The sequence below is a fragment of the Centruroides sculpturatus genome, unplaced genomic scaffold, assembly GCF_000671375.1.
Source record: "Centruroides sculpturatus isolate CEXI.00-Female unplaced genomic scaffold, Cexi_2.0 scaffold370, whole genome shotgun sequence".
In the NCBI taxonomy this organism is placed as follows: Eukaryota; Metazoa; Arthropoda; class Arachnida; order Scorpiones; family Buthidae; genus Centruroides; species Centruroides sculpturatus.
In genome coordinates, this window is record NW_019384564.1 from 459,223 (window position 1) to 474,094 (window position 14,872).

Consider the following 14,872-nt stretch of genomic DNA (forward strand, 5'->3'; position numbering starts at 1 on the left):
TTTTTATTTTTATTTTTTTTTCGTATTGCAGAAAAATACTAAAATATTTTTCCCTATATAATCCCTATCAACAATTTCTTTTAATCAAAAATTCTTTTTAATGTCACAAGATTATTATTATATTATATTTTATATTCATTTACTTTTAAATAATTTCGATTTTTATACGAAATTAATACTTATTTGAAAATAAATATGTTAAAACTTAGGGAATCTTACAGAAATTTTCAAAATTGGCGCTTGCTCCCCCGCAGTGCCCCCTGTCGTTTGTTGTCGTTGTTTACGGGAGAGATGAAAATGGCGTCTACTAGTAATTTTTGGCTAACGGTCACGGCGGTTACCTGTATAAAATTTCTGTTTATGAACTGCTAGTAAGTACTCTTGACGTATTTATACCACGTGGTCGTTATGAGCCGTTAAATACGGACCGTAATACGTTATTAAACACGTTTTTTTAAATTTATGCTTGATCAAGTACACGTTTTTAGGGAAATTTACATGATAAGTAAATGACAATAATTTCTAAACAGTAAATAATTAAAAGTACGCTTAGATACTGCGTTAAACGTATTAAATTAAATAATATAACAATTTTTAAGATTTCAGTGTTTATATTACAGGAGGATATATATCAATATGCAGGAATTTATTAGATATTTGGTAATTATATGCATCTAAGATAGTGTTTATATTAAAAATAGAACATCAAACTAACTTATTTAAGGCGAATAATAGACCCACATTGAGGGGATTCAAACACATGGACTTCAGAAATTTAATCAATTTCTTCAATAAAAAAAACACGTGGAAGTAATATAAATAGTGTATTTCAATAAGAGATAAAATAAAAATATCTGCTTTTATTTATTTACCGATTTTATTTATATTTTTATGGTTGTTGGTGTGAAGTGAGCGTTTGTATTTGGTCCAGAATTCGCCTTGCTTCTCGCAATCTTTAGCAACCACACTGTGTGTTTTAATAATTGAAAACCCGACGAGGGATGCCGCACATCCCTCTTCGGGTTTTCTACAACAAAGTAAATTCTTTGTTGTAGAAAACCCGAAGAGGGATGTGCGGCATCCAAAATGCATAACATTAAAGTTTTATAAAAAGTTGATTTTGTAGTCTTGGCCGTTAGTAAAAAATGGTTATAGGAGGCATAACATGAAATTAAATGTTATTAGCTAATATAGTGTTTTTTTTAATAAAAAAGCAAAGTTTTCTAAATTTGTTTTCTTAAGCATGAGAGATGGTAATGAAAAAATTATGGGAGGTAAAAGAAAATTATTTATTTTTTTCAAAAGAAAGCAGGAAGGATTAAAAATATTTCAAAGGAGGGAAAATTTTAGGAAGGATAAAGTTGCCAAAAGGAGTATAAATCAATAAGTTAGAGTGACTACCTTAATTTATTGATCAACTGTAAAATATTGTTTTGTTCAGTATCAATAGGGTTGCCACGTCCCATATTTCACTACTCAATTCTGTTTTACTATTTGTCTCGTTTTCTCAACCAAATTCCTAAATGGGAAGAATCAGAACATACTGTTGCATATTTACAAGTAAAAAAGCATCAATATTGGCAACACTGAGATTCTATTCAACCAGTTTGAATATCTAAAAGATTATTTAGAAAAAAATAATACTAACCAAAACTGCAAAGAAACTATGAAATTGAGTATGGAAGAGAAATGGCTGAAGTTTTTTGCAGATACAAAGCATTGATCTTTGTATCTGCAAAAGTTGTGTCTAATAAAGCTATGCGAATACGTATTTGCCATTCCAGCCCACAACACAAATGTGGAGAGAATATTTTCCCTAATGTCAACTCAATGGTTGGACGAAAGAAACAGATTGTCAGTGGAGACAATCGAAGCAATTTTGATTTGTTGTTGTAATTTTTAATATAACTTGTGCCCAATTTTATAATTGTGAAAGAAGAAAAATATATAATTAAGAAAGTAAAATCAGCTTTAAAATATGACTGGACTAAAAAGGATTAGCCTTGCATCTTTTTTATTATTCTACATATTCATTTTATTAGATTGCTTAAATTTTATTGATTTTTTATCAGAGTAAAATAAACCATTACCTACCTGTTTTATTTATTTAGCACTTAAATAAATGTCCTGTATCAATGCTTGGCAATTACGGCAACCCTAGGTATCAATAATTTTAACTGTCAAGTTAAAAAGATTTTAGAGAATATTCTGTTTAATTACAGCTTTAAATATTAATTAATAATAATAAGTTTTTTATTCTGAAATATGTAAAAACTGTAAATATCTAATAATAAATTAAATGCAAATCTATATTATTATTATTTATATCAAGAGCTTTTTAAAATAAAAATTATGAGAAAAACATTTTTATTTTTGACTGTTTATAAGATTATTTTTTAAGAATAAAAAAATGAATACGAGTTAAAAAAACAGATTGGACAATTGTTGAAAGTGATCATAAAAGCTTTGGAGAACTTAATACATAGGAACACTTAGATGATTGATCATACATTTTAATTTCCATTTTTTGTTTTTTTTTTAGTTAATAAAGTGTCTGATCAATCACCTAAATATTCCTGTGTGATAAGTTTTCCAAAGTAATTTTATGCTCACTTTGAACTTGATTGCTTTTGTTCTTAAAAAGAACAAGAAGCAATCAAGTATAAGATTGGTTAAGTACAGGAATTCCTTAATTTGAACTCGGATAGTTTGAACTCAGTAATTCTTAACTGCACTGTTTGTCCTAGCCAGGAATATAGAGATTTACATGTTAAGGAATTTGCTTAGTTCAAAATATGGTTACTTTGAAAATCAAAGTGAAAATGATGTCCAAACTGTGATACAAGGTCTGTTCAAAAAGTATCGGACCTTTGGTCGGCAAAAATAAATTTATTGACTTTGAGGTACAAAACCCTAATCCCCTTCAAAGTAGTCTCCTTGGTAATGTATACACTTCTCCCAGCGTTCCTGCCATTGCTGGAAACACTGCTGGAACGCATCTTTTGGAATGGTTATAAGCCGGTCCGTCGCATTTCGCATGATGTCTTCTCTCAACTAAATTTGGGTTCCTTTTAGCGGCATTTACAGCTTGAGAAATAGCCAAAGGTCACACAGAGCCATGTGGAGAGAGTACGGAGCGTGACGAACCACAGGAGTATTGTGTTTGGCGATGAAAGCCCGAATCAGATGCGCAGAATGGGCGGATGCGTTATCACGATGGAGCTGCCAAGTTTTGATCGACCACAGATCCGGTCGTTTGCATCACACTGTATCGGAAAGACGATGAAGGACCTCTTGGTAGTACTCCTTTGCGATGGTTTGGCCTTGTGGTGCGTACTCACGACACACCACCCCACGAGAGTCGAAAAACTGTCAACATGACCTTTGATATTGCTGTGGACCTGCCGCGCTTTTTTTGGCCTCGAGGATTGTCCCCGAAAGCCTGCTGAATCTTGCGAATGGTTTACACTCGGGTATCGCCAAGGTTTTTGGCAAAATTTGATGTAATATCGCTGCTCACGTTGTTCAGTCATTTTCCAGCTTAGTGAAATCCGACGAGAGCGCACTACATGATCTCACTCATACGCCGATTGCCAACGACTGACGCTTCCTGCAGGCGGGGAAAAATTCAGGGCTGTGCAAGACTGTCCCCTCCACAACTCCACCGAAGGAGGCCTCTCTCGCATCATTGGTTTACGGAAAAAATAAGGTTCGATACTTTTTGAACAGATCTTGTATGATCATACATTTAGATTGAAGCTCACATGCCTCTATACTGTAAGAGAATAATAAATCACAAACAACTCTAATCTAGCCAACATTACAGTAACACATTTTCAGGTATCATCTTACCCATCTACTACCCTTTTTCTCTTGTCTCATAAAATACAGCTAGGTTTCAGAGCTGCAACACTAGGCTACAAGTAAAAGATTGATATATTTGTAGGGCTCTACCTACTAGATTTTGGTGACTTTTTTGGACTAATGTAAAAATAATTTAAACTATATTTCAAGATTTCTGCTTTATGTTTTATAAAACTCATCTGGCAATTTGTGAAGTTCTCACTGAACATGTGATGTTTAACCACAGTTTATTTATATTGCTAATATTTATTAATTTATGAAAGTAGCTTTCTGGATACATACTTGTATTTCGTTTGCTTAATAAATTACATGAATTACATGGAATTTGATATGTTGTACAGAAATATGTAAATCTTGGATAATTTGAAACTTGATAATTTGAAGTTGTGATTACAGTATTTGTCCCTTGAATTTTGAACTAATGAGGATTTCCTGTAATGGTTTAATAATGTAGAGCGGTTTTTTTCCATTTGATGGTACATTGACCTTCAGGATCCAGAGAACCAATTTAGAAGATTTGTGGCATCACTTACATTAAACTTTTTAAATGCATTTTTTTTTTATTTAAGATTAAAATTAAGAAATACTGAACAAGATATGGAAGAAATTGTTTTGAAATGAAAAGTGGCATGACAATCCTTAATTAAAGCAGTTTTATAAAGAATCTACCCCAGAATCTGTATATAGATATATATTTGCAGAGATCCATCACAGTAATAGGAATTTAATTCCTACATACAGAGTTGGAGCTAAATCAGGAAACAACGTTGTTTTAACGTTTGTCTACTGTGATAAATTGTGCAGATCAAATTCCATCTGAGGCATCTATTTTTACTGCAGAGCTGCAGGCTATCTACTTAGTCTTAAAGCATATAAGGAAAAAAAAAAGATCATTGCTGTGTGATTTATACTGACTCAGTTGTGCACTTCAAGCTTTGATCTCGCCTAAATTTTTTTCTCCTTTGATTTCACACCTAATACGTATTAATTAATTAATTAAAATTTGTAAACTCATTTACTATCTGTTTGCAATGAATTTTTCTAAAATTCTGTTGAGTCCCAGGTCATGTAGGTATAAGAGGAAATGAACAAGCTGATGCAGTTGCAAAGTCCAAAACATATTCAATGCCTGTTGAAGGTGGAGACTTGAAGCCAGTCAGTAAAAAACAATTAGCAGAACATGCAGAATGAAAAATTCTACAGTAAGCTATACAAAATCTAGCCTTTTATAGAAAATTGGACACTTAACAAGCTTTACCACAGGAGATCTGAGATAATTCTTATTTGTTTGAGAATTAGTCATACTCCACTAACTCATTACCTTTTAAAGGGAGAAGACCACCCAGTATGACAGTACCTTAAGTATGAAACACATACTGTGCACTTGCTCTGTATTTGAGAGGACTCCTAGACAGTATTTTAAAAGTGCAAGTTTGTTGGGAAATTTGGGCCAGAGGCTAAATCTTGACATGTTAGTGACTTTCTGAAAGTCATTAATATATATAATAGGTTTGGTTATTTATTTTTATTTTACTTTTAATATCCTGTTGTTTATATCATATTGTTGTGTAGTTTATTTATATAGTTGTATATGTTTGCTATTGTTTATATAGTTAATATATTGAATTTATACAGTTTTACCATTTGACAGGATGCAGCTTAACCTGTATGGCTCTTGTGCCAAAAAACATCAACCAACTAACTAACAGTAAACACTATATATAGATACAAATGGCTTAGCTGACCAAGTAACTCCTGATCTCAACACTATTAGTTGCTAGCAATATTATTAGCACAAAAATAGCAGAGAAGGATCTCTTCTCTGCAGTTTTTGTGAAACTAAGTAGCAACGTCAGGAATGTATAAGAGTTTGGTATCATAAGCTTGGTGTATAATACTTGAAACTCATTTATTCTATATTAGAATGTTTCAAAACTGTTATAAGGCTCAAGTTTGCTCTATGAATTATTACAATATCAGTGAGAAATAACTGTCACATTATATTTTCAGGTCTATTTATGTCGTGAAGCCCTCTTTTTCCTTCATAACTTTCTTGCAACAGTGGCTAATTAACAGCATTTTGAAGCTGTTGCATGAAATAACACTTAAGTTCAATGTAACATTATAAGTAACAAATTGAATTTTTTTGTAGTTATCTTAGAAATACTTCAAACACTAATTCAGCATACAAATGTTTTTGTATGCTGAAGTATGCTGAAGGCCATCTTATATGTAATGATAACATAATATGCTATCATTACAAATTGTGATCATAGCTTCAATATGATACTTTGCACATCTTTTGAATGATTTTTAGTATATATCATGGGTATATCATATATCATTTTCTATGTCCACTTCTGCAGATAGTCCTGATCCAACACTACCTAGCAAACAAGGCTGTACAGCTAAAACATCATGTGCACATGATGTCAGCAAGCATAGACTGAAGTCAAACAGATGCCATTACAGCTTGCATGTGTTGTTGTAGCTTTTTGTTTCATTTATTCATCTTACATTATTTCTGATGAAGTAGAGATACCTTACAGGTGTTGTTTGCTGGGATGTAAAACAAATTATCAAAATGGACCAAAATTGAGTGTATTTTTCTTTCCAAAAAATGAAGAATTGCGACGAAAGTTGGATATGAGCAATTTGCTGTCAAGATTTTGTCCCTACCAAAAGCTGAAGGGTAAGATAATGTTTCTCTCTGTTACTTTCTGTAACTTTTTCATAAGCACTTAATTAATTATTGTTATATATTATAATTATAAATAAATAAATATATATAAATATAATTGCCAGAAACCAACTGACGCTTTTGATTATGGAGTTTTTGACACAGAAAAATATTCCTGTTGTCCCTCAGCCCCTGTATTCACCTGATGTAAGCCTGTGCAACTATTTTCTCATCCCCAGACTGAAACAACACCTGAAAGGGCATCATTTTGGCACGATGGAAAACATAAAACAGGCTGTTACTGACCAGTTGAAGACCATTCTGCTTTCTGTATTCCAGCACTGCTCTGAAGAGTGCAAGCAACGTCTCAGTTGCTGTTGCTTCCCAAAGGAACTATTTTGAAGGAGACAGAGTTGATTTGTAGGTTAATTATGAATACAGATATTTACAGAAAAAGTCTCATTACTTTATTTACAGACTATGTATAGTCATTGCCCTTGCTGAAAAAAGCAAGCCTTACAAAATTTTGTTGGACACCACTGTCATTCACTTGTAGCTGCTTACCTCTAAACATATTATACACATTGCTGTAAATACAGTGGAACCTCTATATTTGTCATTAATCTGTTCCTAAGGACCTAACGAATATGGAATATGACAAATATAGAAACAATTTTTCTCGTAATAAATAACTGATATTCAATTAATCCGTTCCCATCCTGAAAAAAAGGTACAAGAATAAAAATTATGTTGTTTGTAAAACTTTATCTTTATTGTACTAAATAAATACAGTATAGTGGTAGAAGGGGAAGAACAGTATTATTAATATAGTATTGTTGTTTAGAACAGGGGTGTCCAACCTTTTTGTTCCTCTGGGCCACATTGGAAGAAGTCATGGAGTTTTGGGCCACATGTATATATAATATATTTGTGACCCAAACCTTAAATATACAAGCATATTTAAGGATTAACATGTCTAGATTATAGTAATAAGTATTAAAACTTTATCAGGAAAAAGGATATAGTATTTTAAAAAATTACTTCTATAGACCTTTCCAATTTTTACTTAGAAATAAATAAATTCATCTATTATAAAGGAGACAAACAAAAATTTACTTGAAAAACACAAATATTTGTTTTATTTGTGTCTCTAATTAATAAAAAATGACGAAACACCATTTTAAAGTGCATTTTTATTTGATTATATATTTATAAATAATATGTAGCCCAAAAAGTAGCCAATGCACAAAATGATAATTTTTACGCCAAACTAAAAAAAGGGTAGCCAAATTTGTTGCAAAGTAGCCAAATTTTGCAATGCTGGAAAGAATACTAAATAATGTTGGAGTTGGAAATCAAAGGATTATAGACCCAAATTTGAGAAGAGGAGAGAAAGGCCAAAAGATAAAAAGTAGTGAGGAAGATTGGAAAATTAAGGCTCAATATTTGCATAACAGAAGGTTGTTTAACCTTTCTCACTACTTTTTATCTTTTGGCCTTTCTCTCCTTTTCTCAAATTTGGGTCTAAGATCCTTTGAGTCACAACTTCAGCTTTATTTAGTATTCCTTCGTCATTCACACATCTTCAAGTATTTGAAAATATTTCCTTTTCACTCAAAAATAAAATATGTATAAAAGTTTACAGCTGTGTGAAACTTCTTTTTTGAGTTTATGCCATTGAAACAAATAAATAAATAAAAAATAAAACAATTTGTCGGTTTTGTTTACACATTTATTGGGCTGCATTGGAACTTGCCTTGGGCCGCGGGTTGGACACCCCTGGTTTAGAAGAAGACATATCAATTAAAACATTAGGCAATTCCAATTATGATCATGGGGTCTGTTTTGCCAATGATTCAGTAGCACTCAATAAAGAACTTGTCCAGTGTTGTGCTTTTGTCTGCTTTTTAAAACTTTTCTGAAGTAGGCAATACATTATCATTGAATGTATTTGTATTTTGGTTGACTATAGCAACATTTGGGTGCCACTTTGGAGTGATTGGAACTTGTTTTCTCACATTGATTATTTTTCAATAACTCAACAACACACATGACGACCACACAAAGCAGACTGATTAACTACAGCTAGCTAACATGGCTAGCTGATTGGTGTGGGTGTGCAGTTGTAGTGCCACCTTCAGTGTTGGGAATGACGACGAATACAGAAAATACTAACGAATATGGAAAATTAAAAAAAGTCATTGCTGGTCAAAATTAAAATGTGACGAATATCGAATATTACGTGTATAGAGGTTCCACTGTATTTTGTTAAATAATTATAGTAAGAAAAAAAAAATTTTACAGCCAAAAGCATTATGCCACAATTTAAGAGATCAGAGATTACTTAATAGATTAAGTGTTCTTTGGTCTCTTAACAATAAAAAATATTTTTTCTGCTAAAATTATCAATTTATCTTGAAGATACACTGAAATTATAATATAAATTGTATATATTGTAAATATAATTGTAAAATACTTTGTTTTAAAACTATGATCCTTTCAATTGAGGAACAAAGCATTTTTGTTTGTTCTGAATTAAAAGATTTTTTCTTTCATAAATAATTAGTGTTTATTTTTAATGACAAATTTCATGAAAAACATTTATAGACATTTTGTTTTAGTTGTGTGTTGTGTTAATTTTAACAGCTGCTATGTAAAAGTAAAGTTACAATTTATTACCTGCAATTACAGTTGTTTAATAAAAGTTTTTAAGAATCTGTGTTGGATTATTTCCCCATACTGATATTTTACAGAGACTACACTTATCAGTCCTTGTTTTAAAATGACTGATCATTCTGACATTAACGCTTTTTAGTTTGAAGGGAAATTTGCAAATTATATGTAAAAACATTGTAAAAATCAATTTTGCATATACCATTTACCTTTCTAGACATGAATGCGATTCAAGTAGTAGTACATGATTCATTAGTATAGACGTCAACAGTCCTTGATGACATTATGAAGTCTGTCACAAAGCCTTGTTTTCTATGTGTGTTGCCGGATCCCACCAAATACCTACTAATGACAAGCCATAGTAAATATTGGTATATTGCTAAAATAAAAAATAGGTTAGAAAGTAGCATTTTGATATAAGTACACATTTCATTAAACTGACAGTTTTTAATTTAAAGTTTTTTTATCATTTATGTATATATTTAACTTAAAACAAATAAATTATAATTAAAATTATTGTTAATCCAGTATCACAGTATTAATTTGTTAAATTTCCAAACAGGATTGACAATATATTCTTGTGCTATGGCTTTGTCTGTTAATCAACAGCAAAATGGTGAAATTGAATCAATATTCTTTAGTCTGGATTCAATACTTCTAGTGATGGATTACTTTAGCATAATATGCAATGAACTTGCAACATGCTCAGTGAAAATAAAGAATTTTTTTTGCTGTATTTAATACAGGTGGCCCTTGACTTATGCACATAATTGGTTCCTGAAAGTGTGCGCAAATGTTGAATGTTCAAAAGTAGAGGGATCTAAAAAAATATGCACCAAAAACTGTGTTTTAAAGTATTTATCATAATGAAGGTAGCGAGGCATTTTAAGTGCTTTTGAGTGTTTTCTTTATAAACTTGTCAAGAGTTAGTTGAATGCCACTCTTTTTCTTCTCTTTTCTTGATAAAGATTTCTATAACATGCCATGTTTTTTTGGAAACAGTCTTGAAGATATATTTCCATAATTTTGAACATATTCCTTAATTTTACTCTTATTTTTCAAAATTGAAATATTGTAGATCTGTTTACATTGTACAAATGTCCAATTGAAGCAAAAGATTCACCATTTTCAGAACGTTTAATTATTTCCATCTTTGTCTCGATCGTATGAAGTTTATGAATCCTTAATTTCTGTTTGTTCATATCAACACTGCAGTTTCTCATTTCTCACTCATGTTTATCAATTTATGAAGACGAAATATTTAAACATAAACAAATAAATTCACAAAACACACAACACATTGACGCAAGGACTAAACTAATGCAAGGACTGAAACTGTTTTGACCTCTTGCTCAGAACAACACAGTAATGATTACGATTCCGAGAAGTTTGCTATTGTAGAAAGTAATGTGTGTCCGAGAACATAGAGCGAGCTACTGCACTTTGTAGTGTATGAGCGTTCTGTGTGGAAGCAAATTTTTTCATTATCAACAAAAATATTTTAAAAGTCGAATTTTTTTAAAATGTGCGAAAGTCGAGGGCCGCCTGTAATGTTGAAATGATACTTGTGCCAGAAGAGTTACATGCTATAATTCTGAAATATGCCAGTAACTTATGCTAAAATATGCTACTAATGCCATTCTTGAATGGGTATTGTATTGTAAAATATTTATTGACACCATTTCTACTTTAAATCCCATAGCACTGAATACAAACAATGAATATAATAGCATAAACACATATTAGCATTCAATAAGTTAATTAATTTCAGTGCCAACACAATTTAGAAATGCAATGTTTTTTAATGGTTGCATTGAATTGCATGCTTTGTACTAATATACAGTACAGTGTGCTTGAAAATCAAAATTTGTACCATTTATCATGTAGCTTAAACATATAAAACTTAGCAACATGTCTGAAAAGAACTTTTGATCTTTTATAACACATGTTACAATTTATTTATCTTTCCACTTAGGGGAGACAAGGAGGAGTGGGACACTTGAATTTTCTGATTTCCTATTTATTTATTGTAATTATTTATTTGTCCCCAAGTGAGAGTGGCTGCACTTGTATTTTCTTATAAAATGGCTGATGAATTGTTTTAACAGAAGAAGCTTTAGAAGAGAAAATTACATTACACTGCTCCAGGTAAATATTAATACCAATATCTGATGTAATCTAAAATTTTATGTTAAAGATAACTTTTAGTGCTTAATACAGGAATTGAAAGCAGTATTTTAATAGTACAATTTTGTTATATTACTTTCTTGCTATTTCCACCGTATGTCTAGTTATAGCAAGTATAATACAAAATCTCCCAGTAGGAGGTCTGGGACACTACATAATAGGAAGGAATGGGACAGTGTCCCACTCCTCCCTAATAATAATTTTTCTGATGTGGTGTTAAATTTTATAGTCTTTGTTTTTATTTTCACAAAAAATGCTACATAAATGGAAGAAGAAAGATCCAACAAAATCAACACCAGCCAACAGTGTGATTCTTTAAGCAGTGAACATGGTGTGTGACAAGGGAAAGAGTATAAGGAAATTTACAAAAGCCATGAATTTATCAAAATCAGCACTAGCAAGACATGTAAAATATTTAATAGCATTTCAGACAAGGCATCTGTAGTATTCCAGTCTAATCTCATTTGTAGAATGGTTTTCTCTGTGAAGGAAGAAGCAGTTAAGAAATTACTTGCTTAGTGTAAGTAAAATGCACTATGGCTGATAACAGTGCAGGTAAGAAATTTGGTATATGAGTTTGCTGCTGCCTTGAATAAAACATATCTCAGTTCATGGAATTTCGGTAAAACTGCAGGATATGACTAGGTCAAGGGGTTTATGGGATGTCATCCGTAGCTTTCATTGCAATCAGCAGAAGCCACTAGCTTAGGAGGAACTACTAGCTTCAATAAGAAGATCATTGATGACTTCGTGGACAAACTGAAATTTATTTATGGAAAAGATATTAATTTATCTGCATACAATGTCCAATAAATATTTGCTCATTTTATATCATATAAAATCAATATAAATATCAATATAAAATTTATATTATATGATATAAAATTTTATATCATATAATATAAATATTGGTTCATTTTCTTATGTTCTCAATTAAATGTTGATTCACAGTAGTGTTGCCACCTTTTCAAAATCGCTGACCCGGACGGCAGGTGAGGTTTGTTCTAACAGAAGTTCCTGACACATGTGCAATGTCATTTTGCAATGTGAAGAATAATGTGCAGTGCATGCCAGTTCTAAATCAGTTACAGTTAGGGCAGGGATGGCCAACAGTTTTTGCCCCGGGCCAAATTGGAAAGAACTTTTTTCACGGACTGAACCAGAGGCTGCCCTAGGAAGAATTTGAGGTGGTGTGAGATCTCATTGTGGTGTCACCTTCGTAGAGACTAAATTGTACATACAGATTACAGATACATTTTTCACATTATCATGCATTATCTACTATCAACATTCTATGCTGTGCTTAAGAAATTTGTAATGGAGAGTTAACTCTAAATGCACAGTGAGTTGTTGACCTTTTTCATTTTTTTTTTCTATTTTTTAGGCGTCAGAATTTTTCGTCGAGCTATTTGGTCTTGAGTAGCTAATATTGAAAAATTAATCGCAGGCCGCATAAATTCATCAGACGGGCCGTTGGCCATGCCTGAGTTAGGGACTAGGGAGACTTGGGCAGGAGTAACGTAAGTAACTAAATTAACAAAAAGCAACCACAGATGACTTCATTCTGTTGGATATTGGACACTTGTACTAATATGAATCGTACGAGCAAAATAAAAAATAAAAAAAAAAAAAGATTGACAGGTTGTGCACAATATTCTCGGACAGAATTAATAGTTCACCTGGACAGTGAGTCGATTCCTGGACTGTCCGGGTGTAAACCGGATGGGTGGTAACACTAATTCACAGTATTCTGAATAAATTGTTTATTTATAATCATGTAGTAAAATTTTTTTTTAATACCTCAAATCAAGCATTTCAAGAAAATATTGCTGTAAAATACTATGATACTTTACAGCAAATCCTTGTGCTGGTTGATAGTATGACTATCTCAGTAAAACTAATATTGTACAGACACACACATCAGTAATAACTATTTATATTTGCTAAATAAGTATTTTAATACCAATTTCATGTGAATTTCTTATCCTTTTGTGAACTGTCCTGCTGCTCCCTAATAAAAGGGAGGAGTAGGACATTTGTCACAGCATACAAAACTTATAATTTTTCTATCAAATGTTAGCTTTGAAACTTCCAATACTTTTCAGAAGATACAGATGGTTCAAACTAACAAGCTAAAAAAGAAAGACTTACTTTCTTTTTTAGCTTGTTCTTTCTTTGCTTATGTTTTTGACATAATTTTCCCAAAAGTGTCCCATTCCTCCCACTCCTCTCCTACTTACAGTTATACATAATTTAAACTTAAATACAATGCATCTTTTTAGTGTAATTCACCTTCTGCTTTATGGTGAAGTGGATTGATTATCAATGAGGAAGATACATCATATTTTTAATGTATTATATTTATACATTTTGTACATAAATATTAAAGAACTTCTAGAATGTGTTCTGATTCCTGAAGTAAGTACTGAAACAACATTCTGTCCCAGTTCACTGATAGTAAGTCATTTGTAAAAAGAGAATAGACATAGTTAAATATTATTTACTACTAGTTAATTTAAACATTTAGCACATTTCTCATTAAGTTAACTTAAAAATCAACTTTAAGATTATAGTATGTATTGTATCATATCTTTGCTTTCATCATTTTATATTTGATTATCTTTAAAGTAAAAGATAATTGATGATAGATGTTATTAGATTAGATAGTATATCTGTTGTTCAGAAATTAAGAATTGTGTGAATTTTTAATATTGTTGCTTGCAAGATAAAACATTCAAGTTAATGTATTATGTAGATTTTACTGTTAATAGGTCTAATTTCCTTATTTTTTAATCAGTAATATTATTTTGTAATATAAGAACCAAACGTCTTCCAACACTAGAGGAGTTATATTTCAACACTTCCAACAACCTTTCCAGCTCCAGTGATATTTGTTTACACCTCAGCAAACGTTTTCAATTTCATCGAGGTCTTCATCAGGCTACTTTACTTAGGAATTCGAACGTGTTTGGAACGGAACGTATACGATTCAAAATTTATAAACCGATTAAGAATACTCATGGAACGTTACGCATGCGCTAAAACGACTGTAAAGCACATGTGATATCAAGTTTGCGTAACGGTAGAAGCCGACGAATTAGACGCACTCATTAATGGGGACGAGTTCCCTCATAACAAAACTTCCACGCACTAGATATACCGATTGCATCCCTGGAGTTGATGCACGTGCCACGTAATCCTGCCTTGTATATTTCTAAAGTTTCCATCATTCTCAGTTGATCAGTGCGATGTGAGAGCCTGATCATGTGGGCATTTTGTATGTCTACCGTGATTCCCGGTTCAGTGGCAACCGCTGAGAGGGCGGTGGTGTGTTTTCTATTGTCGATGTCACGTTTGTGCTCACACAGCCTTTTGTGAAGGGAGCGTTTGGTTGACCCCACATAAACCAAACTGCTGTTGAATCTATCATCCCAAAGCGGGATAGCATATACCCCCGGTGCGTGTTTT

The 14,872-nt window shown here is 31.9% G+C and overlaps 1 protein-coding gene across 1 annotated transcript in view; it reads left to right on the forward strand.

Moving 5' to 3' along the window:
* Positions 1–257: 257 nt before the first annotated feature.
* LOC111624021 (probable dolichyl pyrophosphate Glc1Man9GlcNAc2 alpha-1,3-glucosyltransferase) overlaps positions 258–14,872 on the forward strand; it is a 53,036-nt gene continuing 38,421 nt past the window's right edge. Inside the window, exon 1 of the mRNA XM_023366789.1 lies at positions 258–371. Coding sequence (XP_023222557.1) covers positions 292–371 — 80 coding nt within the window. The 5' untranslated portion in view covers positions 258–291. The remainder of the gene's footprint in view (positions 372–14,872) is intronic.